Here is a 24,774-nt window from a genome sequence, read left to right as displayed (position 1 = left end):
ATTACATTTTTTAAAAATTCACATCAGGAAGATGACCCTTTTTAAAAGGGTTACAGGAATAATTAGTGTATTCATATTAACCAAAATGTATTGGGTAATATTTATACCCAGAAGACAAAGTACATTCTACACATTTCACCTTTGGGGAAAGCTTGCAAATGTTTTGGCAGTGGCATGAATATTTATAGGCAAGAGTGTGCTTTAGTGAGATTATGTGAGGAAGCATTTACATGCTCACCCATTTTTACCCAGGGGTAAAGTATACAGAAAATGTAGTTCGGAGATTATGGATATGCAAAGTGTGACTTAAGCAGGGAATTTCTATTAGTTTGCCTAATTAATTGGCGCCAAAGACTATTTCTCCTTATTTAAGGCAGAAAGAAGGCATTTGGCTGTGATTTCTCTTTGGAAGCAGAGAGGTCATTGTCCCTTTGCCCATTAGCAACCAGGAAGCCTCTGTCTTCATCTTCCTTACCTTTGCCTACCCTGCCCCATTGGGGAGGGAATCTGGGCCTTCTAGACTCTTTCTCCCAAAACACTTTTCTCTTTCTTTAAGCTTGCCTTTGAGGGGCAGCTACTATGGCTGTTTCTGTCACGCACGTGCAGGTTCCCTCAAGCCCAGTGGGAGGGAAGCCCACAGTTTCCATTTTACAGATGAGAAACTCAGTGGTTCTCTAGAGCTCGGATGGCCTCCGGGTCCTGGACTAACAGAACTGGTCTCCTGGGAAGCTCTGCCAACTGATCCCAGACCTGTGTGGCCTTGACTCTGCCTGTCAGGAAACTGCCCTGTGCTTGCCAAAGATGTAGCATGAAATGCTCCAGCTTTGGTGCTACTGATATTTATCAAAATGGGCTTTCCTTTTGCTGAAAGAGCTTCTAAGATCTTTCAACCCAAAATCTGAGTGGGAGACAGTTAGGCATTTGCATCCTGATGCTAAAAGAAATCAGGAGATGGACTTTGTTGGGTCCTGCAGTGAGAACAGGAGCTTCTCAGTGTAGATAGCATCAAGAAATGGTATGCAGTGACTTTGGGAACCTACAGTTGTCAAATGCTTGACACTCTTTTGTTTACTTCATCTTGCAAAGTGTGAATCCAGTACACTTCTATGTATCCCACTTGTTTGTTTGTTTGGTTTTTTGGTTTGTAATTTTCTTTTCTGGAGACTTTGTAGTTAGAAGTCTCTCCCTTCTCCTTTATATTCTGACTACTTGGATATCATTTCTTTAATGGCTATACCATTTCTTGTCTGTGGTAAGGACTATAACTCTCCACAATGGGACTACAGTCATTCCTTATGCACTCTTCTTTAAAGTATTTTTTAGGCAGATCAGAAGTTTAAGTTCAAAGCCCACAGTTTCCAGAGACTGTATTAAAAAAGAAAAATCAAGCCAGGTGTGTTAACTCATGCTTTCAATCCTAGCACTTAAGAGGCAGAGGCAGCCAGATGTTTGTGGTTTTCAAGACCATTCTGGTTTATATACTGAGTTCTAGGCCATCTTAGTTGAACTCTCTTCTCCTACAAACTTCCCATGAAAGTACTCTGGCCTCTCACTTCTCCCTTCAGTCATGTGCGCACCTTCATTCCATGGAGGCCTTGTGTTTAGGAAACAAAGAAACAGTGGTCACTTTAATCCAACTACTTCACAGGTACATATGAGTAGATACTCTGGACTTATGTTTCCCACCATCTCCTTTCTCCCTGTAAAAACTCTGTAAGCATCCTTATATTAAAGACATTTCAATCTCAGGATTAATTTCATGGACCTAACACAGCTGCCAATCACCAGGATCACCCTTTTTAAGGATCCCATGACCAGGGTCACCGACAGAGAATGCCCATTCCTCATTAAGGACTTTAACTGTCTCTTTTCTCTAACAAGTGAGGGTCTCTTAGTTTCCCCTCCTCTCTCCTGCCTACCTTTAGTCTTCATAATGGGTTCTTGGAGGCTGCCAATGTCAAAGGATGCTGTAGGGATGCCAAGGCCAGCCCAGATGTACTGATAGAGAGATGCTGTTTGTTTCCATGAAGAGAACAAATAATCCACAGTTATTTATGGTCTCTGGTTATCTTCATGACCCTTTGCCAAGCTGGAATGATTTTCAACACTCAAAAGTCCTTTCCAGACCCTTTTCCTTAGTTGATGGCCTGGATACAACCTTTTGCCAGGAGGGCTGCTGCATTGGGAAACAGACTTCCTTGGTCTGCTGTCCCTATTCTATTTCTTTAACATGTGCCACTCCTTTTCCTCTACATTAGCTCCACCACTGAGTCCTTGTGTGGCCCTCATTTCTCCTCCAGATCTGGGCTTTGCTCTAATATTGGTTCCTCTTACTTCTAGATTTTCCATCATCCTTTTCCTGACATTTCCCACTAAACACACAAATATATTTGTTTCCTCCAGATATAGTGACCTATAATCCAGCACTTAGGATGTGGAAGTAGGACTGGAAGTCCAAGGACAGCCTCAGCTACATAGCAAGTTTTAGGTTAGCCTGGGCTATGTAGGACCCTGTCTTTGAAAAACAAAGAGTGACTACAGGCCTTCCTTAACCCCAGACACCCCGAATCCCTACTGCAGTTTTATTAACTTCTTTCCATGCATATCATACACAGAATGAACTTGATTTGCCAGCTCTGCCTCCTTGATCAGTATTTACTCACACCCAGCAGAGTTGTGCTCTCAATTCCCAATACTATATTTAAAAGCCTTGCTTTGAGGCAGCTGCGCTTTTCTGGAGGGTTTTATTACAGTATACTTCTGAGTTCAGGATGCCAGAAGCCACCTCACAGCACAGCCAGTCAAGACTTCACTGCAGCAACCAATCATCTCCACCCTCTGAGCAGGCTGCTGTCCCTTTCAGGACCACATTTCATCTGGCTGCAGTACTGACTATGGACCCAGCTAGGTAATAGAAACTCTAGACTATAACTTTGTGTTTTCACTTTTCACTAGGTTACTTCCCTGGTCTAACATGATCACGATTCCTTTACTGTGGCTGAAATTTAAGCCACCACTTCATTCATCTTCACATGGTCCTCCATTCCCATATTACTATAACACATTTCATTTCTTACCTACCTTCCTCTCTTTTCTGTGCTTCTCTTAGCTTTCTTGTTCTGATGGATACTTGGCTATTTCCTCTTGGATGTTTACTTGGCATTTTTCTCTAAAGAAGATCTATTTGCCTTCCCATGGCTCGAAGCCTAGGAGTGTAATAGGTGTACAACTCAACCTTTCTCGGTGCTTTCAAATAGCTGCTTTTTTATAAACAAACCGTTATCACTACCACTAATAATAACAAAAATATAGTTTCAGGGGCTTGGGAGCTGACTCAGTCAGTAAAGTACTTCCTCTTACAAGTGTGAAGAACCAGGCTCATTTCCCAGAACTTGTTTAAAACAAAACAAATATAAAAACAAACAAAAATGCACAGTGGCCCATGATTTCAGCCCGGAGCTGGGATGTGGAAATAGGTGGGTCCCCAGGGCTAATCTACTTAGTGATTTCCAAGGCCAGTGAGAAACCTTGCCCAAAATATATTGTAGACGGTGTTCCTGTGACACTTGAAGTTTCCTAAGGTTGCCTTCTTGGTCTCCATGTGCCTTTATTATACCCCCACACAAGCATGCATACATGTACACACACACCCTTAAAAGAACTTATGCCTACTTGTTTGCTATATTTCTATACATATTACCTTCAAATCTTCCGTCACTCAAAAATTTCACCTCTGAGTCATTATTTTCATATGCCCATCTTGGTCCATACGTGGGAACTTTGATATAGCATTGTCAACTAGATTTCCATTGTTACCTTACTTTCCAGAAACACTCTTGCTAATGTCATCTTCTCCCTGACTTAATTACTACTAATTATGTTTCCAGTTGACTTCAACCTACAAATTTCTTCTAAGCCAAGCATATGTTCTAGATATTTTTATGTATTTCATGGAACATCAAGCTCAAAACTTGAATTCATGATCTTCTTAACAACTTCATTATGTTTCTGTTCTGCAAATTTTTGTAATATAGAATCAATGCCTGCCTGCCACAGATGCTAGAATTTGGGAGAGTATATCAGATTCCTCTGTATTTCTCAGTGGCCATATTTCCATCAGTAACTTCTTCCTAACCTGCCCCCTGTTATCCACGAGCTCAGAGCTTCTCTGGACCAACATCTGCAGAGACTAAAACTGATAGTTCTAGGATAAGTACTCCTGGGTTCAAATCACAGATTCCAATTTATACCAGGTAGTCATTGGCAACTTTCTTAAGCTTTTTTTGCCTTGTTTTTCTCTTCCCTCAAATGGTCATAAAATAATACTTTCTTCATATAGTTACTAGGACAATCAATTGAATGATGTTTACTGGTTAGTTTCACTGGGGAGGGAGGAACCTCATTTACTGAATTGCCTCAGTTTTCCCTGTGGATGTGTCCATTGGAGCATTTTCTTGATTGCTGGCTCATGTAAAGGAGCCCAGCCATTGGTGGTGGTGCCATCTCTGGGCATATGGGCTAACGTTATAAGAATAGTTGCTGAGTTAGCTGAAGGACCAAGCCAGCGTTCCTCTATGGTCTCTGCTTCAGGTCTTGCTTAGGCTTCTCTTGATGGTGGACTGGAAACTGTAAGCCAAATTAACTGTTTCCTAGTCCAGGTTGATTTTAGTCGTGGAGTTTATCCCAGCAAGAGAAAAGTAGCTAGGGCAATATGTGCCACTCTGAGAACATTGTTCTTTATTTTAACCCTTTTAATACGAGTATTAGAAAACCTGACATTATGTTTCTATTCGATGATGTTGCTATATACCTTATGGAGTTTTGATCCTTCTCATCTGATATCCCACTTTCTACCATCCTCTTTAGTCTTGTAGGTGTGTGCACCTTTTTGTTTCAGGAGGTGTCTACGGGAAGCAAAGACAAATACATGAGTTCCACCCTCCATGTTTAACTGAAAGTTCTCCCTACACTTTTCACAATCTACTTTTGAGATCTACAGTCTCACCACTTTATGTCTAGTCACCAACTGAATGTCCAGCTAAAATAAATTACTGGTAGTTCTCTGAACATGGCAGGAAGCTTTGAATTCCCCTCCCTTAGCTTTCTTTGCTTGCTTTTCCTGGATACCCCTCTATCCCCTCTCACCTGCCTGCCTATTAAATAAAGAGTTCACATTTTACTTCAGCAGAGGCTTTCCTGGCTCCTTTTGCAGTTTAGGTGATTGTGGATTCCAGAATTTTGTTTAGATGTCAACCAGTTTCTCAGTGGAACCCATTTGATCCATCACACTCTGTAAGGCTAACTTCAAAGTTTGACGAGTAGATTAAAACTAAAAGAATATCTGTTAAAGGATTAGAAACAGGTGGCACAGAGCCAAGGTTTTGTAACAGATGAGGATACTGGCTGTAAACGTTTCTTAAGGATAGTAGTTCTTAAGCTGTTTCTTCTGGTGAGCTTTTGACAGGTGAGGATGACAACAGGAATGTTCCAGGTAGAGGAAACAGGATGAATAAAAGTCCACTTGAAATAAGAAAATTAGTAGCAAATAATGTGTCATCCAGTTTCTAAAGAACATTGGTAAGAGTAGATCACACAGGGTCTTGAGGTCAGAGAAAGAGATTTGATGTTGTTCCGAAGGTTATGGTAGGTTCTGAAAGGCTTTAAGCTATGGCGCGAGCTCAATAGTCCTGAGTTTTGGTTTTATCGCCCATAGTTGCAGATGGAGTGTGGAAGGGAAGTGCACGAAAGGAAGTTAGGAAAATGAGTTCCTTACACAAAGGAGGAAAGGGTTTAGGGTTGGATGGTGAGCAGGAATGGAGAGAAGTGCAAAACTGCCAGATTTAGGTGCTAGGATGCCCGGCCTGGGTGACAGCTGGACGCAGGCGAGCTAGGAGATAGAAGCTTGCTGTTGGCTTACACCTCACCGCCCTCGGGCACTTTAGCAGAGTTGAATGTGTTCTCCTCTTGTCCCTCGCGCGCCGCCGTCCGTGCAGCCTGCGGGTCGAGTGTAAGCCCGCTTGCGCGCTGCGGTTCCGGTTCCGGTTCGGACTCCTGGGACCCGCGGTAAGCAGCCATGGCGTACTCCACGGTGCAGAGAGTGGCGCTGGCCTCCGGGCTCGTCCTGGCCGTGTCGCTGCTGCTGCCCAAGGCCTTCTTGTCCCGCGGGAAGCGGCCGGAGCCGCCACCGGGCCCGGAAGGTGAGCGCTGACTGGGCAGCTGCGGAGCTCGTGGGCGGTCGTGGCCTCCCAGGCCTACACTCTTCCCTTCAGTGGCTTGCGTGTCATCTTGTTACCTGTGCCTGAACATCTATAGTTAGTAGGTTTCCCCTTTCTGCCATGCATCTGTAGGAATCTTAGTTGGTAGTGAAGTTTCATCATGGTTTTGGGCGCTCACTGGTTCAGCCTCTTGTTGCCTCTTACAGTACAACTTGAGCTGGAGTGGTGCACGCCTATAATGCTACCATTCTAGAGTCAGGAGGATCACTAAGTCCAAGGCCAGCCTGGTCTGCTTAATGAATTCCGGGCCAGCTAGGGCTACATAGTAAGACTCAGTCTCAAAACAACAAAGCCGTGAAGATTTCTTTTAATAGTTTAAAACATTTTTGTTCCTGAGGTGGAGATAAACAAGTTACTGTTCTCATGGCTGTTATTCTTGTTTTTTGGCATGAGAATGTTTCAAAATCAGCCCCTTTGACTACTACATTCTGGCAGTTTTACAGAATCTGTAAGCACATAGGCCTGAATACTGGGAGAAGGGACTGGAATAATTTCCCTGTTGTTCACAAAGTTCTGCTGGTAACTTTGTCTTGTGAATAATCCCGGTAATGTCCTTGAGCCATATGAACAGTTTGTGAACCATCTCCTCTGGTTTCAGCCTGTTGGTTGCTGGACAGCTCCCTTTGAACTGTAATCCTCTTTGAATTTGCGCATATTGGCTATCCTTCCATCCTCCGGAGCACTAGAGATTAAAAATACTATAAATGCAAAGCGCCGTGCTCTAGGGGCTGAAGGCGGGTTGAGCACATTATTCTGCCTGCAGAATGCGTTTGATGAGCTGTGCTTGTAAAACTGCGCTGTCTGTCATTGCAAAATTCAAAAAGTTTTGCTCATTTTTCTTTTCCTATCCGTGGTTTTTGTCTTGAAGAAGAGTAATTCTGAGATTATCCTAATCAGTGAAGAGTTCTAAAACTCCCTTTTACCTAATTCAAATATCTTAAAGAAATGCTATTGAGCATGAGTAGAAGACACCCCTCCCTCCCTCTGAGTGCTCTAGAGAGTGGAGTCCCTTGACACCTCAGGTACTGGTGGTCAGTGTTCCCGCCTTGAAGTCCTTGCCCTGTCTGTTTTCTTCATTGCTGAAATGCTCGACTCTCATCATTCAAGTTTCTGCTCAGATGTTCCCCAGCCTTAGACTTTGCCTGCTGACTCCAGGTGACCTAAAAGCTTCCCGCAGGACCACTTAGGGGTAGTCTTGACTAGCAGTAATGGTATATCCTGTCACCTGTCATACACAGTGCATAGACACTCACTGAGTTCCAAGGAGCAGGAGTCAATCTCCTGCCTAGGAGAACTCCTGGTTTAGTAGAGGAAAACAGATAAGCTACCAGGTGAGTACCACAGTTTTAGTTGCTGGTATTCTTTCTGGTCTACACAGGGAAGATGTGCATATGTAACAGTCTGTTATTGCAACTTAACAAAGCTTTTATAGAGTTTTCCTCCCCTCCCCCAATCTACTACATGTAACATGTAATTTGTCTATTTTAACACACAAGTCGATTTTTTTTGCATATCTACAGTTGTGTAGCCATCAGCCCAATAAGTTTTAGAACATTTCATCATCTCCCAAAGGTAGTCTAAGCCTTTTAAGTTGTCATGACTCTCCTCTTTTCTCCATCTTTAGTGAGGGCAACCAGTCATCTTTTTTGTGTCTGTAGGATCACCTATGCACTTTTTGACTGGCTTTAAACTAGCATAAAGTCTCAAGGTTTATTTATCTTCTAGCTTGTACTTCATCCCTCTTAATGACTGAATACTAGCTTGTGCTGATAGGTCACATTTTTCTGATCTCTTTGTTAGTTGATGGACATCTGGATTGTTTTGCCTTTCAGCTCTTAAGAAATAATGCTACCATTTATCTAAAGATTTCTATGTGGTACATTTGTGATTGAAACTAAGCATGATTTCCTAGTCGTATAGTTACATTTCACTTTCTGAGAAACTGCCAGATTGTTTACAAAGCAACTTTTCCATTTTACAGGCCTACCAGCAGTATGTGGAAGTTTTGATGTCTTTACATCTTACCTATTGCAGTGACAAGGTTGAAATGCCTTAACCTTGAGTAAGCCTAGTGAGCTTCCTGGCATAGCGTGTAGAAAAAACCTTTAGAGTGTAGGACTGTATGAGCAGAGTCTGGTGTGTTTGAAAATGTGCCTGCCATCTCTTGGATTAGCTAGAGACAAGCATAGTGTGTTCCTGAGTTTGGAGAAAACATTATGTCCTAATGGTTAAAAAAAGCCCCCTTCTGGGCTAGAGAGATGGCTCATTGGTTAGGAGCACAGACTGCCCTTCCAGTGGTCCTGAGTTCAATTCCCAGCAACCACATGGTGGCTCACAATCATTTGTAATGGAATCTGATGCCCTCTTCTGGTGTGTCTGAAGACAGCGACAGTGTACTCACATATATAACATAAATAATTCTTTTTTTTTTTTTAAAGCCCCCTTCTTCTGACCCAGATAATGGAGAGTCACCAGGCTTTTTGCTGTCTTGACCACCAAACTTCAAGTCCCAAATGAATGATACTGCAGTCCTGGTTCTGAGGGCCTTTCTTTGGTCTCATGTCTCCTTGCAGCTGGTGTGGATAGGGTTTTTTCCAGGGCATTGATTACCTGTCCTTCTGATTACAGCCATCCTTATAAATCAAAAGTGGTGTCTCCTTGTGGTTGTATTTTGATCTGGCATTAAGAAATGTGTGTGTGTGTGTGTGTGTGTTTTACATATCTTCTGTAGAGAAATACCTGTTTAAGTCTTTTATCTTTTAAGAATGGAGAGTATGTCCTCTTGTTGTTGAGTTGACATGTTGACGTTCACTCCACTTACTAGTGTGTTCTCCTTGCCCATTCAGGGTGTTGTGCTCATTTTCTTCAAAAGAAGAAAGTTTTAAATTTTGATGAATTTCAGTTTTTTTCTTTTGTTGCTTTTAGCATCCAATATATCTAAGACAAATCATTGCTGCGTATGAAGATTTATTTCTATGTGTACAAGTTCTATTGTTTATGATCCTGTATTTACATCTTTGAGCTTTTGAAGCTATTTTTTGGCATATGTTCAGAGGAAATAGTCCAACTCCATATGGGGGTATATAACTGTTCTGGCACCATTTATTCAAAAGCCTCCTCTTTCTCACTGAATTGGTTTTGACACCCTTGTGAAAACTCAGTTAGCTATAAACATGAGTTCATGCTTATATTCTTCGTTCTGTTCCAGTAGGCTACACATGGTTCTTTTGAAACTATGAAGTTGCAATCCCCTAAGTGTTTCCTTTTGTAAAACAGTTTATGATTTTCTGTGTCCTGTGACTAGCATTTCTATGTTAATTTTATAACAATTTTATTGGATCCTGAAAGGAAACAATAACAGCCAAGAGTTGACTGGGACTTGGCTAGGTTGTATTGAGTCAGTTCTGCTGCCTTACCAGTGTTAAGCTTTCGGTCTGTGAACACAGGATTTTTATTTATCTAAATCTTTTTCTTTTGAAGAACTTTTGGTTTTCAGTATTTAAGCCTTATTTTGTTAAATGGACCTTTATTTTCTTTTTATGCTATATTATGAATTGAGTTATTAGTTTTATTTTGAGGTTGTTCTTTGCTAGACCATGGATACATGATGCTTATGTATTTATCCTGTATTCTGCCACTTGCTGAACTTGTTTATTAGCTTTTTAAACATAATCATGTTCTCTTCAAATGGCATAATTTTATTTTTTGTTCTGATCTACACCCCTTTTGTTCCTTTTTCTTGGTTAAGTGGAGTCTCTAGTACTGGTGTAGAATAGATGGGATAAAACCAGTATTTTATCTTACTTCTTATCTTAAGAAGACATTTCTTATACCACTAAATACAGTGTGGGTAGGGATGACTTAGCTGTCTTTTATCAGACTAAGAAAATTTCCTTCTGTTTATAGTTTGTTGACTGTTTTGATCATGGATTGGTTATTGGTTTTTACCAAATGCTTTTTTTACTGTTGAGATGATTGTGTGGTTTGCTTTTAATTCCATTGATATGGTATTTACATTAATTGGTTTATAGATATTAAATCAACCTTCTTTTGCATTCTTTTCTTTGGCTGAAATGAAGAAGCAACTCTAGAGATCTCTCCCCCACCCCTGTCTCTGTGTGTGTGTCTCCCCTGCCACCACCCCCCCCCCCTTTAACTTTTGAGGACTAGGACCTGACCTGAGATTCCCCTGAGGCCCTGAGAAGGAATATAGCATCTTCTCTAAACCAGGAATATACTTGGTAGAACTGTAATAGGTGTGGTTTAAGATCCTGGGATCCCAACTCTTCCCATCCTAAGGAGCTATGGTATCCATCCCAAATTGCTAGATTAGCTTCCCAATGACTTTGTCTCATTGTATGAGAACTTTTGCTGACATTGTCCCCAGTTCCCTTTTAGGAAAAGCTATATATAAGATACTGTATTTCTTTTTTTAAAAAATTGTTTCATGTTTACAGTACCACAAAATAACTCTGTCCATTCTACTTCTAGACATTCAAAAAATGAGCATGAATTCAATAAATACTGCATTTCTTAATAAGCTTCCTTGGCATAAGACATCACTTATGCAAGACTCCTGACCCCAGCTTTCTTATTTTTTTTTTTTATCTTCTTATCTCCTGGCTCTCTCCCTTAAGACCTTATAATTAAAGAATAACATGCAGGTTGAGGTCATTAACCATCCAGAGGAAGGAAATTTCAGGTAGAGAAAATATAGAGTGTTGAAAAGGGCAAAGATCTGAGAACAAAGATGTTGAGAACAAATTGTGGAAATCTTTCTCTGCTATAATCAAGGAATCTGGATTTTATCCTAATCATCGTGAATTATAGAAGAAGACAAACGGTCAGTTTTAGAGTGAGAGTGGTGGGGAGGCCACATAGAGAATGTTCTTCAGGCAGGAGGTTGTTGTCACATCCAGGTGTGATACCACGAACATCACTGAGTCAGTGTCCTTGAGGTGATTATTTAGCACGATTTTAAATGACAGAAGATATAGCCTGAGTTGTCTGACAGGAAGGGATTTACTGTACTGCACGAATGAAAAGATTGTTAGAACTGGCATCCAGGGGTTTGAGCCATAGATTGTCTCATCGGAACTCAGATTTGTACTGTGTCCTTCTTACAGTGACTCACCCATCTTCATCTCCCATCTCTGGATATGAACAATAGCTGTGACACTTCAAAGCATTGCATACTCACATCCTACTGTCCAAGAAACAGAGGGTCTTCCCCCAATACTCAGGCATAACCCCAACTCTGCTTTTCCAGAAAAACTAGCCTTTTGCCTTAATGTCTTCAATTAAGTTACTTTTGGTGCTCTGAGGAGAAAAGAAGAGTTAGGTATTTTAGTCTCAAAAGGAAAATATGTCACCAGGGCAAGGAAGGCTGTCACCATGTGAGGGAGGAGAAAAGCAATCACGAGGAATGTTTTTATATACATGTGACAAGAGAGGGAAGCACTGTGAACTGTTCTCAGCCTTAGGTGAGTGGGCAAGTGGTAATATCTTTACCTCAGTGGGAATGGAGAAGGAAGAAGAAAAGCCACCAGATTTTATTATTTGTTTCTCTAGCATTTCATTTCTTCTGCTATGGCATCTCTAGCGCCCTTGTCCATTCCTTATATAACGCAGTTGGAGATGGCTGAACACAGGCTGCATTGGAACAGGTTTCTAGAACTGCAGATAGTAGCAGGTACAAACAGCCTGCACTGAAACAATCATCTCCCTTCACTTTTTCCTTCCTAAACATTAGGAACTGAGTTTGGTGTAAGTCTTTGGCAGTCTTGATGCTGACTTTGCTGTAGAATTCCAGCTTGTTCACTTCTTTTAACACTCATCTAGGTTTTGTCCATTTTGTACTGTTCACTTGGCATTTTGGAACCAAATATGGGACTTGGTAGGTTTTTTTCTGTTGTAGTTTTGCTGTTTAAATTTGTCCTGGCACTTCAGCTTCTTGGGTATTTTTTTAAGGTAATTCCTTGTTGAATTCAATGTCTCTATCATTTATCTTGAAAAGAAAAATTTGTTAAAATGCTTCAAGCACACACAAAAAAATGTAGAATAATGCAGTGTCTACACCACCCTGCTTTACCCCTGACTGTGATCAGTGTGCCTCTGTGCTGGAGCCTTTAAGTTATTTAAAAATGTATCAGTTATTAGCAACTACTTTTAAGACTGAAGAAACATTTTTTGTGTGAAGGCTTTCATACATTTATTGGTCTTCAGATTACTGTGGTCCATCTTCCTCTGCTTGCTTACTCCCTCCTCTTCAGTCTGTTCTCTATGCAGTAACCATAATGATCTTCTTCAAGCCTATGTTAACACACAGCTCTCCCCTCCTCAGAACCCTCCAGTTGCTTCCAGGCTCACTGGGATAAAGGGGCAATCTTATATGACCTAAAAGCTTTTGGAAGCTACTTCTGTAAAAGTCTCAGCTTCCCAAATCAGTGTCTATACTCTTTCTTCTTTATTTTTCTTCTAAGTATTTATTATTATCTTTACTGTCTCTTTTCCTACTTAGAAGTGAGGCCCAATCAAGGCAGAGGTCTTCCTTATCGCTGTGTATCCAGCTGTAGACCAGGTGTACATACTGTAGGTAGTAAGTATTTACACACATATGGAAGACAGAGTGAATTAGTGCATGCTGCTTGGTTGGTTGGTTTCCATTGTTAGATTTCATGAGCTGTAACCAACACCATCAACTGTGGCATTCTTATATTTTTGGTTGTGAGCCTAGCCTTTAACAGTTGAGCCATCTCTCTAGCCCAGTTGTGTCATTCTTTATGGTTACATAATTACTCTTGCCTCCATGTGTTAAACTACTATGGAACTTTTAAATTGTATTCACAAAGAGCTTTAAGTGAAATGAGAATGTTGTATAATACAAATGAAAATGAAAATATGTATTCATTAGAAATATGTACACATTTTAATGGTTGTTATATCTGGACTGTAGGATTATGGGTGGATTTATTCTTTGCATATTTCTGTGCTTTTTTGATATGGATGTACAGTTCTCTTATGATCAGACTCTTTTCTTCCATACCCCTATCCACTACTGGAAAGAAAGAGTCTTTTCTGAATCTGTTGGAGAGCTACAGCATGCCTGCTTCTCTCTAGTGGTAGAGTCCATTCTACATTCTGCAAAGTGCAGCAATAATTATCTTAATTCTTTTAGACTTCATCTTGTGTAATTCATAAAGTTTACTTTAGTTCAGTGTCTTTGTTTCCCAATTCTATTGGTAGAAATTACTTGATGAATAGACTTGAATGAACCTTCCTCTGGAATTCCACTCCCCCCACCCCAGGTGTTGTTAATTATCCATTTAACCTGAAGGTTGCCCCTGTTGAGAGAATGCATAGAAACTAAGAGCCTAGAAGTTCTGCTTTCTAAGAGTCACTCTTTATCGCCAAGCAAGTTTCCTTTTTGCTCTAAACCTCACTAAGAGGGTTTCTTTTGCTGGCATTTTTGCAGGTCTTGACTTGCTTCCTTGCCCAGCTTTTCGAAGTCTGAGTCATTCGTGCTGATTACTTCTGTGCTTGTTCATCTTTCTGACCTTTTACAAAGTCTTATTTGCTGCCTTCACTTTATATTTATATTTACTTTTCCATCTTGCTTTCCTGCCTGCCGAGACTTTTTGAAATGTTCAGCCTAAGAGCTTTCCTCTTAGGGTCTCATGTTACGAAATTGAGTCTCTGTTTTAAAACAAAAACCAAACCAAACAATCAAACAAACAAAAAAACCAACTTCCCAACCCTGTCTTCCTGAGCTTGTACCACATAGCTCCTACTCCTGTTGCTACAGCCACCAAGAGGGTATAGTTTCTTCTTGGTGACAGTAGTGATCCCTCTGCTTACCTTGTAAATACCTTTTGTGGATCATTAACATCATACTGGATCAAGCTAACACTCTCTAGTTTTAGCTGAATCAGACTTTGAATGACATCAAGGTAGTTGAATCCTTTAAGATGCTAGAACTGGCATTAGCAGAGTCTTGTCTGCCACCTGGCTGAGAGCCTTTGGTGCTACCACAGTCACATATCTGAATGTGCCTGCCATGCTGTCTGATGAGCCCCCCCACTTTAGTACTTAAAAAAAAAAGGGCAGTTCCTTACTTGCCACTTCCCAGGAAACTCATTCCCTGGAATAATAGCTCAGTCTCTTTTGCTACTGTGTATTTGAGTGGTGCAGAGCACATTGAGTCTTGGTTTCTCTGAGCTTCAGAAATGCATACATATGGATCATATGGCACATACCGCTTTGTTACCTTGTATACTGGTATGTAAGTATACTGGTATGTAAGGCCAGATATCTTATTATGTCTATTCTCCTTATGAAACATCAGATATCTGCACTGAAGGATAAAGGAGATGGGAGCCTTGCAGGAGACTGGTAAGAAGAATCAGTCAGAGCTGTTCCAGCTCCACTAAGCTGGAACATTAAGTCCTGTTGAGTTAAGTAATGTTGCTACAACTGCAGGGTTCAGGGAAAAGCTTCTGCATCTTAAGGACCTAGCCATTAAGACCGTTCTTAAATTGTGGTTAGCAGACATGCAAACACATCTAGTTCTTTATTGATTTATTTGCCCCATTAAGATCTTTCATGAACTACTCTAATGAGAAATATAAACACATCCAGTTCTTTATTGATTTATTTGCTCAAGAATGAAATGCTACAGACGGTTAATGGTACTTTCAGAAAGCTCTTGTGTTGACAGTGTAGGAGTTTGTCTCATGAGCAACAGTAAGGTGGTTATTAACAGTGAAAGTAAAACTCACTCTGGAAAGCCATTAAGGCTTTAGTCAAATCTAAATGGTATGCTAAAGGAAAACTTAATAATCAAATAAACCTAAATATAAGGAAAGCTTTCAATGGACTGTTTGGATTGAATTAAGTTACAGTTTATTGAATATTTAAGTACTTACAGAGGTTGTTGCACAGATATGTTCTGCGTTGGAAAAATATAAATTTTAATGTCTTTAGTATTTTTATTCTGATCTTTTCACCTATTTCTTTACAGATTTTTATTATATATTTTATTTGGTGGGGTGAGTAAGAAGGTATGTGCCACAATACAGGAGCCAGTTCTCTCCTTTCACTATGTGGATCCTGAGGATCAAAACTCAAGCATCAGGTCTGTCAGCAAGGAACTTTGCACACTGAGCCATCACTGACCCTCATCCATTTCTTTTATTTGTGTATGATGCATGTGCACCGCATATGTGCATGTGCATGTACACGCACGCGCACACACACACATACATATACCATTTACTCACACTCACACATGTGTTCAGGTCAGAGGACCTGAGATATCAGTCCTTGCTTTCCATCTTGTTTGAGACATGGTCTCTGTTTGTAGCTGGGTTCCCATCTCATCAAGGGAGTGCTGGTATTATAATCACAGGCTGTTGAGTCCAGCTTTAGGTAGGTTCTAAGGATCTAAACTCAGGCCCTCATTCTTGTGTGGTAAGTGTTCTTACACCTGAGCCATCCACAAACCCCATTAAAACAAACCTTTTAAAAGGCCCACAAATCCTATTCACAACATAAAACTTTGCAGTACTAAAAGATTGGAAGTTATCTAAATGGTCTTTATCTGGAGACGAGGTAGATAAACTAAAAGTTTATTTAAGATGCTAGTCAGTAGTATTGGTGAACTGAGCTATACATATCACCATGGCTACATTTCTGGGCCAAGATATTGATGACTCCCAGATAAAAAGGTAAAACAAAAAAGCAAAACAAACAAACAAACCAGATGTGGGGAGTTGAGTAGCATGGGTATAGTGTCATGATGCCAGAATATCGGAGACTTATAAGAGAAATATCAGAGCTTATTAGAGAAAGATTTATTTTTGGCTCTTAGTTTTAGAGATTCTGGATGGTTTGGCCTGCTTATTTGGAGCCTGTGGTGAGGCAGGAACATATGAAGGGCAAAACCTCTTACATTAGGATACAGAAAGCCAAAGAGTGAGCAGGGAACTGGGTTCCCACAATCACCTTTAAAAGCATACCTCCAGTGACTTGAAGACCTGCCACCAGGCCCCTCTTAAAGGTCCCATCAGTTCCCAACAGCAGAACCCTGGACACCAAGGTTTTTAACCTTTGGGAGGTATTTAGGATACAAAACACAGTAATGATATTTAGTGGTCAAGCCTTAGGTTCTGTTTCATGGCACTAATTTCTAACCCTGAGCAAATGTACTGACTCTGCTACTGTCCAAAAGCCTTGGTGGCTTAATATGGGGAAAGGCCAGAGTTCTTAATGCCAAACGATTTTCTCTCCAGCAGCAAGTACTGTGTCCAAGAAATGTTAAAATGGTTCAGGGCTATGAGAGGGAAGGAGCCATCCCAGTGTCAGCCAGTTAGTATCGAGTAAAACACAGCATTTGCTGTTGTACTCTGAGAGTAATTTTGCACTTGGAGACATGTAAAACATTTAAGACAAAAAGAAATGAAATTTATGGCAACCAGTTAAGATCATATATTTAGAGCAAAAGTGATGAAATATTAAAATGAAAGACATAAATCTTCTGACTTAAAAATGTAGTAGACTATATGTGCAACAAAACATAATTTAAACAAATTTTGGTAGTAGTTCAGTGTCATTAAGTACATGTTAAACAACTATTGCTACCATTTATTCATATTCTAGAGTTTCAAACATTCAAGGCAATATTGTATGTATATTTATAAGAGTTATTTTATGTATGTAAGTATATACAGTGTCCATGGAAGCCAGGAAAAGGTGCTCGATCTTCTAGAATTGGAGTTACAGATTTATGAGCTGCCATGTGAGTTCTGGGAACCAAACTCAGGTCCTCTGCAAGAGAAGCAAATGGTCTTAATTACTGAGCCATCTCTCCAGCCCCAGTATTACATGTGTTTTACTTAATCATTACAAACCATGATTACTTGAATGAAATGTAAAAGCACACTAATGCAGTCATGTATTGGGTGTTGGTGTGTTGGTATTATATACACTGGGTGCATGAGACCTGCACCAACCAACTTGGACACATAATAATTTGTTAGGTGTGTGTGTGTGTGTGTGTGTGTGTGTGTGTGTGTGAGAGAGAGAGAGAGAGAGAGAGAGAGAGAGAGAGAGAGAGAGCTGCCCAAATATCAGAAAACATTAAAGTAGTAGAGACCATAGAGTTAAATGGAAGAGGAATGCAAGAAGTTGGGCCCATGGCAGCTGCGTAAAGTATTTTCCCATAAGATTGCGTTGCTTAGTGATGGCATCACATCTTAATTTGTGTATATACTTTGGTGTTCACACAGCAGAGTTGCTAGCACTGCAGTTTCAGGTAGTACTCCCATTGTTAAGTGAAATGACTGTATGAACACACAACTCCGAGAGTGAGGGCAGGAGCCCTGGTGCTAGGTGTGAACATGTGATATGTCATCCTATTTGGTGTACCTGAATATTGCATAACTGAATTTTTTCTCTTAAAAATCACTCTAAGTAGTAGTTTCCACATGTCTTATTGTTGTTGGCTTTTAAACCATTTTAGGTTATTCTGTTGTGAGAAACTTGATTTACCAAGCTCTGGGACATGAGGCTTCCCTGTGGAGGCCATTTATCTGTATAAAGAGAGGAGTCCCTTCATTTTCCGTGTTCTGAACCCAGCCTACTTGCTCAAGTACATCCTTGGTTTTAGAGGTTTTATGTCAAAGCCAAAGTTTGAGAGAATGAATCTACAAAAGCAGGGTGTGGAAGGTGAAAATGAGTTTTATTTTCAGGTTTGAAGTGATAAACATACAAAAGAAATAAACAGTTGATGTTGTGGATAAGACGAAGAGCTTAGGGGAAAAGTCAGGATTATGGCTATACATTTTGGAAATTATAATGAATTCCTTAAGAATGAACACACTTGCAAAAGGAAAAGAAAGAGGTTGAGACAGAATCTTGGAGGCATTAAAGAGCTAGTCAAGAGACAGGGAATGGCTAAGTTGAAATGACCAGGCAGCTTGGGAAAGTAATGTCCTATACAGATCAAGGTAGAACAATTTGACAGAACTTTGTTCAAGTTAATATTCACTGGGTGATTAATACTCGATAGTTGATAGCCACTTTTGTGTGTTGTAGAGAAACTAAAAGAACTGAGAAAAGAACTTGGTTGAGGCAGTGGGAACCTGCTGCAGTAGCTGCTTATCTGCAGATGTGTTGGGGCTGAGGCTTAGCCTTGTTTAACTTTGGTCTGTGTCTGACACGGTGCCAGGCATGTTGTAAAGTGTTCACTAGTGAACACATGAACTGTTAGAATGAGAAATTCCTGCTAGGTTATACAAGTTGTTTTGACCATCTAGCCTATATGTTTCATTTCTTTCCAAATGATTTCTCCACTTTTCAAAATGGCATTATCTAGTTTTTCAATGGCTCTGTGATGTCGTGAGTAACCTTTTTTGTTTTAAAATAGATTTTAGAATAACCTTTTAGGTCAATTCTAATAGATGTGTGTTCAGTTCTTGCCTCCTCAGGATTCACTCAGTGTTGGTTTTGAAACTCCTGCTCTGTTCTTACTCCCATGAGTTACTCCTGAACTCCATGTAAAGAAGTTCTGGGGAACTGGGGAGATGACTCAAGGGTTAAGGCACTTGGGCATTTCTATAGAGATGTCTCCAGTCAGACCTTTTGTCTGTTTTGCATTAGGTTGTCTTTTTTTATTGTATGTTAAGAATTTAAGAGTAATTTTCGTGTTAGCTCTCATCAGGTAAATGACTGGTAAGTCCTTCTCTCATTCAGTTGGTTATATTCATTTCCTTGATGGTATCTTTTACAGGCAAAAGTTTATGTCAAAATTATTTTCTTTTTGTTATCTTGGTTTTACATTTGAGAAATCGCTACCTAATTCAGGGTCATAAAGACTTATATCTCTAATTAAAATCTTTTACCTGTTATATTTAAGTCTTTCATCTATTTCAGGTTTTAGGATAGTGTGAGATATAAGTCCATTTTGTTTATTTTTACACATGACTATGGAATATGGTGTAGCTCTCTTTACACATTTGTTGAAAGGCTACACCCTTCTCCCTCTTCCACTCTTTCCAGATATGTTTATGTATGTATATTTTTCCTGCACATACATATCTATGAGGAAATTTAATTTATAAATTAAGTATAGTAAATACATACCAGGAACTAATAACAGAGTAGAACAGTTGTAATAATATGCTGCGATAGAACTGGCAGCATCATTACCCTTCAGATTTGTGGTCATTACTCAGTAAAGTAAGGGTCACTTGAGCAGTGCTGCCATAGCCCCCTGATAACTGAGGGGATACTAACTGATTAGCAAGCAGGCAGCTATTCCTCATGGGTGCTATGGATATAGGGATAATGTATGTACTAGGTTGGATGAGGTGAGGTGGCATAACTTTTACCACACTACTCATAATGGTGTGTATTTTTTAACTTCTGAACTACTTATTTTGGAATTTTCCAATTAATATCTTTAGATCATGGCTGTCTATGGGTAACTGGACTTATGGAAAGTAAGACCATGTGTAAAGGAAGTAGACTGCTATACTTTGGTTTCTGTTACTGTCTAAAATAGCCAGGAGTCAGAATATCATGTGGCATTCCATCTGTTTCTCAAAAATATGTTGTATCTGAAAAAAATCTGAAACTAGTCTTTAACCAGGTAGTTTTGTTGTTGTTGTTTTTGTTTGTTTTGATTTTTTTGAAGCAGTCTTGCTGCACAGCCCACAGTGGCAGGACAGTGCCTCTGATACTCTCGATCCCCTTGCCTCTATGATTGCTGAGATTATAGGTATTTCACACCCAGCTTTCAATCAGTTTATTTTTTCCAGTCCTTTCAGTGGCTTTTTCTGTCCTCTGACTTTTTTTTTCTGTGCAGTTCAATTTTAATTTCAATTATTTTAAATAAAATAATAATTTTTATCAAACTATTTTAGAAATTCTCCCACAAGACATTTTTTCTTTTTTTAATGGATATTTTATTTATTTTCATTTCAGATGCCATTCCCTTTCCCCATTTCCCCTCCCTAGAAACACCCTATCCCATCCCCCCTCCTTTTTTCTTTTATACCATTTTAATTACATGCAAGTATTAAGGTCAGTTCTAGGTTGAGAACTAGCAATACAATAGATGCAGATAGTCAAGGAACAAGCAAGACAATAAACACAAATAGTCAAAGAACAAGCAAGGCAATAAACAAAATTCCGTGGACACTTCCATGATCACTGTTTCTAAGGGCTTACTTATCAGGATGACCAGACTATCTGAGCCAAATTCCCTGTCCTAGCCCAAAGTCATTTTCATGTCTGAAGTGTACTTCCTTGTTCTAGCCTAAAATTTAGATTCCTGCCTGAAATTACTTCTTTGTTCTAGCCTTATGTTAGAGTCTTGCCTGAAGCCCACTTCCTTGTCCTTGGCCAATGTCATATTCCTGCCAAGCAGCCCATTTCCTTGTCCTTAGCCCATGTCAGATTCTTGCCAAGCAGCCCCAAAGGCTCTCCACCTCTCCCCCTTTTTATTTCATGAACAAAGACTGAGCCTGTCTTAGGTCATTCTGACAAGAATGCCTTCCTTACCTGTCATAAAATATGCATTATCCAAAGCAATGCACTTCTGTCTTAGGTTGGTAAGGCTCTGTGCAGAATCTTACCCTTCTGTGGCTTGCCAGCCTGTTAATTTAATAACTCTGTCTGGGGGTCCATTTTCAGCTTCAGGCCCTGTACTTTGGCTGCCAACCTGTTGATGATGTTGAAGACAAGCTTTAACATGATGGGCAGGAATAAAAGTATTTCCAGGACAAAAAGGGCTAGCATGATCAAGCTATATATGCCAGTCTTGATGCTTGACCAAAACAGAAATACTGACCTCAAGCCATGGGTAATTTTATCAGCGGTATCTGCCACATCAATGCTCAACAGAGCAGCATTCTTTAAACTCATAATCTCACTATGCAAAGTTAAAACATCCAGAGAGTTGTTAGAATTATGCCAAATACACTACAAATGTCTTTAAACTTTTTCCTAATTAGAATGACTGCCACTGTAAATTTTAGAACTAACATGAATCCAATGGTATTTGGAATGACGCTCGAGATAGCTCCTTAATCTTAAACTCTGAACCTCCTTCCAATAATTTGAATAGGATAAAGAACATCAATCCATTCTTCAAAACGCCTATCTAAATCCTCTTGTATACTCAACACATTAGTAACATTTTTTGCTAAATGATTAACAAAAGTAGCTATCTTCTTGTGTCAAAGCAATTGCAGAAGCAGTGGTGCTAGCAATTAATGTAATTAAAGCTGTTATACCAGCAATAATCAAGCCCACTACCCTCTTGCTTCTGCTTAAAGCCTGACTCACTTCTTCTAGTACTTGCAAACTTTTTCAGAAGACCAAGGTTCTGTGATACTGTTTGTCTTTGATCATTCAGTTTCCTTTTTATCCCTACCCACTTATGTGTGAGGATATATATTCCTCCAGGCTTTTGGGGCTGAGAAGAGTTCATCCTGTTTTCCAGCTTTGCCACTTAGGTTGAACAGAGTTACTGCTCAATCTGACAGCAGTCAAATTACATTTCTAGCTGTATTCCACCAATGCCTCAGATGCGAGTGAGCTCAGCTTTACCCTAACCATGAGCCTCTCAGTCCTTCATTATCTTCTCCTAGGAAACTAAATCTTCCCCAGATTTATGTTATGCTGCTATGTTTGATATTAAATGCTTCTGCTAATTACATAATGATAGTCTTAGACCTATCGTTTCTTTTTTACAGCCATAGCCATCACCTCTGGCACGTGAGCCTCACCATTAACTTACTGTAATGCCTCTCTGCTGTTTCTCCCAGATCCTACTTTCTCTTTTATTAGGCCCTGTATTCAACTGCTAGGTTAATTCCCCTCAAGTACCTTCCTCATTATGTCAGGTTCCTGATCTAAGATCCAGGGTACTGCACAGTACTGTGCAAAGTCTTCCAATCTTTACCACCCTTTCCTTAACTCCTGTTACTTCCTTAATGGTGCCATCTTCACCTGGCAGTGTTTCCATGGTCTTAGTCTTTCATTTCCTTCAGCAGCTGGCCCATTTGATGGCACTTTCTTCTTTTTGAAATGTTTGTATCCTGTAGTATGTAAAGGTGGAATCTCTGTAGTAATGAAACCATGGTGTTCTCTGAAATGAAGCAAGTAATGAAACTTGCTTGTTCTCTGTCTTTGTTGGACATGATGCCTTTTGTCAACATTGTTCCACCAGGGAACTTCATTTCTATTTTGTATATGGCTCTTTTCCTTTCTACCCCGGTAGAATCTTGAACAAAGTACATGTCTAATAAGTTTTCATGGCCAAGAGATCTTAACAGCATCATTAGTCTGCAGTTTAAAATAATATAAAGCAATGTTTTATCTCATTATCTGATTTTAAATTTTATGTCATTTTTAAAGGCCTACTAGAATAGTAAAAGAGTTTGAAAGCATGTTGCTACATACATTAAATCAAGTTTACTTGTATCAAGAGAAAGACTGCTTTTTTTAAATACACTGTCTTAACATTTTTTTGAAGAATTTTGGGAGAGAGATTTTTTTTAACTAAATGAAAACTGTTATCAATATAGAAAGTTAAAATCATCATAATCGTTTTCTTAGCTTTAAATAAGTAACAAGATAGACCATATGGATAGCTAATACAATATAATAGTAAAATATCATATATAATAATATAGTAGTAGTTTTAGTCTACAGAAAAAAACTTTTTATGGTGCTTTGGTGTGCTATAGTTTACCTATACAAATTTAGGAGAAAAATCTCAATACAATTTAAAAGTAAAATGTTTACAAATTTTGTTTTGTATTGAATTAGCACAAGAAAAATTTGAAACAACAATAAAAGGATTAACAACCCCTAATAGCAACAGGAAAGAAAAAAGTCCATTAGGAAGGAAAGCTGGTCTACTTAAATACAGGAAGTCAAACTATAAATTAAAATATAGATTATGTATCAAGATCAGCCAGAATCTAGGAAAATGTGTATGAATACATACTGCTGTGTGTGACCCCATATAGTCTTTTGTGGAGTGAAATTAGAGGATACTTGTTAAATTTAAACATGTGCATACCCCTTATCCCAGGAAAACAACTTGAAGTCTCTCATAGAGAAATACTTAACACATGCAGGCAAGGATGTGAACGTAAAAAAGGACATTTGAGCCTTCAAAAAATATAATGTGTATTGATATGTTTAATAATATTTGAAAGAGGGGGCTGGAGAGATGGCTCAGTGGTTAAGAGCACTGACTGCTCTTCCAGAGGTCCTGAGTTCAATTCCAAGCAACCACATGATGGCTCACGACCATCTGAAATGGGATCTGATGCCCTCTTCTGGAGTATCTGAAGGCAGCTATTGTGTACTCATATACAGAAAATAAATAAATAATTCTTTTAAAAATATTTGAAAGAATAGGTTATTACTAGGTAACATTGTAGAATTGACTACCCATATGGCTGAGAAGAGAATTTAGTTACACATGCCTGTATTGCTTGAAATTTTATAATGAATAAAAAGCAATAAAATAATATGTTCCAATTTAAAACATCTAAGCAACAAAATTTCATTTTGATAAGTAGCCAAAGGTCTATTAACACAGCAATTCAAATCTTTGAATGCTAATGTTATATTAGAAAGAATAAAAATAAGTAAATAAAATACTAATTGGTAGAAATTATGTACATACAGTAGATCTAAGAAAGACAAAAATCCTGAAAGTTAAAAATTAGAGTTAAAGATTTAGCAAATATACGCAATGGAGTATTACTCAGCTATTAAAAACAATGAATTCGAGAGGTTCCTAGGTAAATGGATGGAACTAGAAATTATCATCCTGAGTGAAGTAAGCCAATCACAAAAGAACACACGTGGTATTCACTCACTGATTATTGGATATTAGCCCAGAACCTTGAAATGCCCAAGACGCAACTCACAGGCCACATGAAACTCATAAAAAAGGAAGACCAAGTGGGGGTGATTCAGTTCTTAGAAGGAGCAACAAAATACTCAAGGGAGCAAATATGGAGACAAAGTGAGGGACAGAAACTGAAGGAGGGGCCATTTGAAGACCTTTCCACCTGAGTATCCATCCCATGTGCAGTCACCAAAGGTAGATGCTGATGTGGAAGTCAGGAAGTGCATGCCGATAAGGGCCTGATATGAATGTCTCCTCAGAGGTCTTCAAGAGTCTGACATATTCAGAGGCAGAGGCTCACAACTAGCCATTGAACTGATCATGAGGTTCTCAATGGAGGAGTTAGAGTGAGGACTGAAGGAGCTGAAAGGGTTTGTGGCACCATGAGGAGAGCAACAATACCAACCAACCACAGCTCCCAGGGTCCTAACCACCAGCCTGGGAGCACTTATGGAGGGATCCAGGGCTTCAGCTGAATATGTAAGAGTGGAGGGCCCTGCCGGGCACAGGTGGAAGAAGAGATCCTTGACCTCATGAAGGCTGGACGCCCCAGGGGGTGGGAAT

At 39.5% G+C, this 24,774-nt stretch overlaps 1 protein-coding gene across 4 annotated transcripts in view; it reads left to right on the top strand.

Annotated features, from left to right (window-relative positions):
* The first annotated feature begins 6,073 nt into the window (after positions 1-6,073).
* Positions 6,074-24,774, top strand: part of Ric3 (RIC3 acetylcholine receptor chaperone) — a 53,695-nt gene continuing 34,994 nt past the window's right edge. For all 4 annotated transcript variants that reach the window (XM_028768013.1, XM_028768011.1, XM_028768012.1 and 1 more), the window contains exon 1: positions 6,074-6,197. In XM_028768013.1, the coding sequence (XP_028623846.1) occupies positions 6,074-6,197 (124 nt within the window). The remainder of the gene's footprint in view (positions 6,198-24,774) is intronic.

Source organism: Grammomys surdaster, unplaced genomic scaffold (genome assembly GCF_004785775.1).
Source record: "Grammomys surdaster isolate TR1022 unplaced genomic scaffold, NIH_TR_1.0 184, whole genome shotgun sequence".
NCBI classification, from domain to species: Eukaryota; Metazoa; Chordata; class Mammalia; order Rodentia; family Muridae; genus Grammomys; species Grammomys surdaster.
Note: the sequence above shows the minus strand (reverse complement) of the source record. Positions and strands in the feature narration are given on the sequence as shown.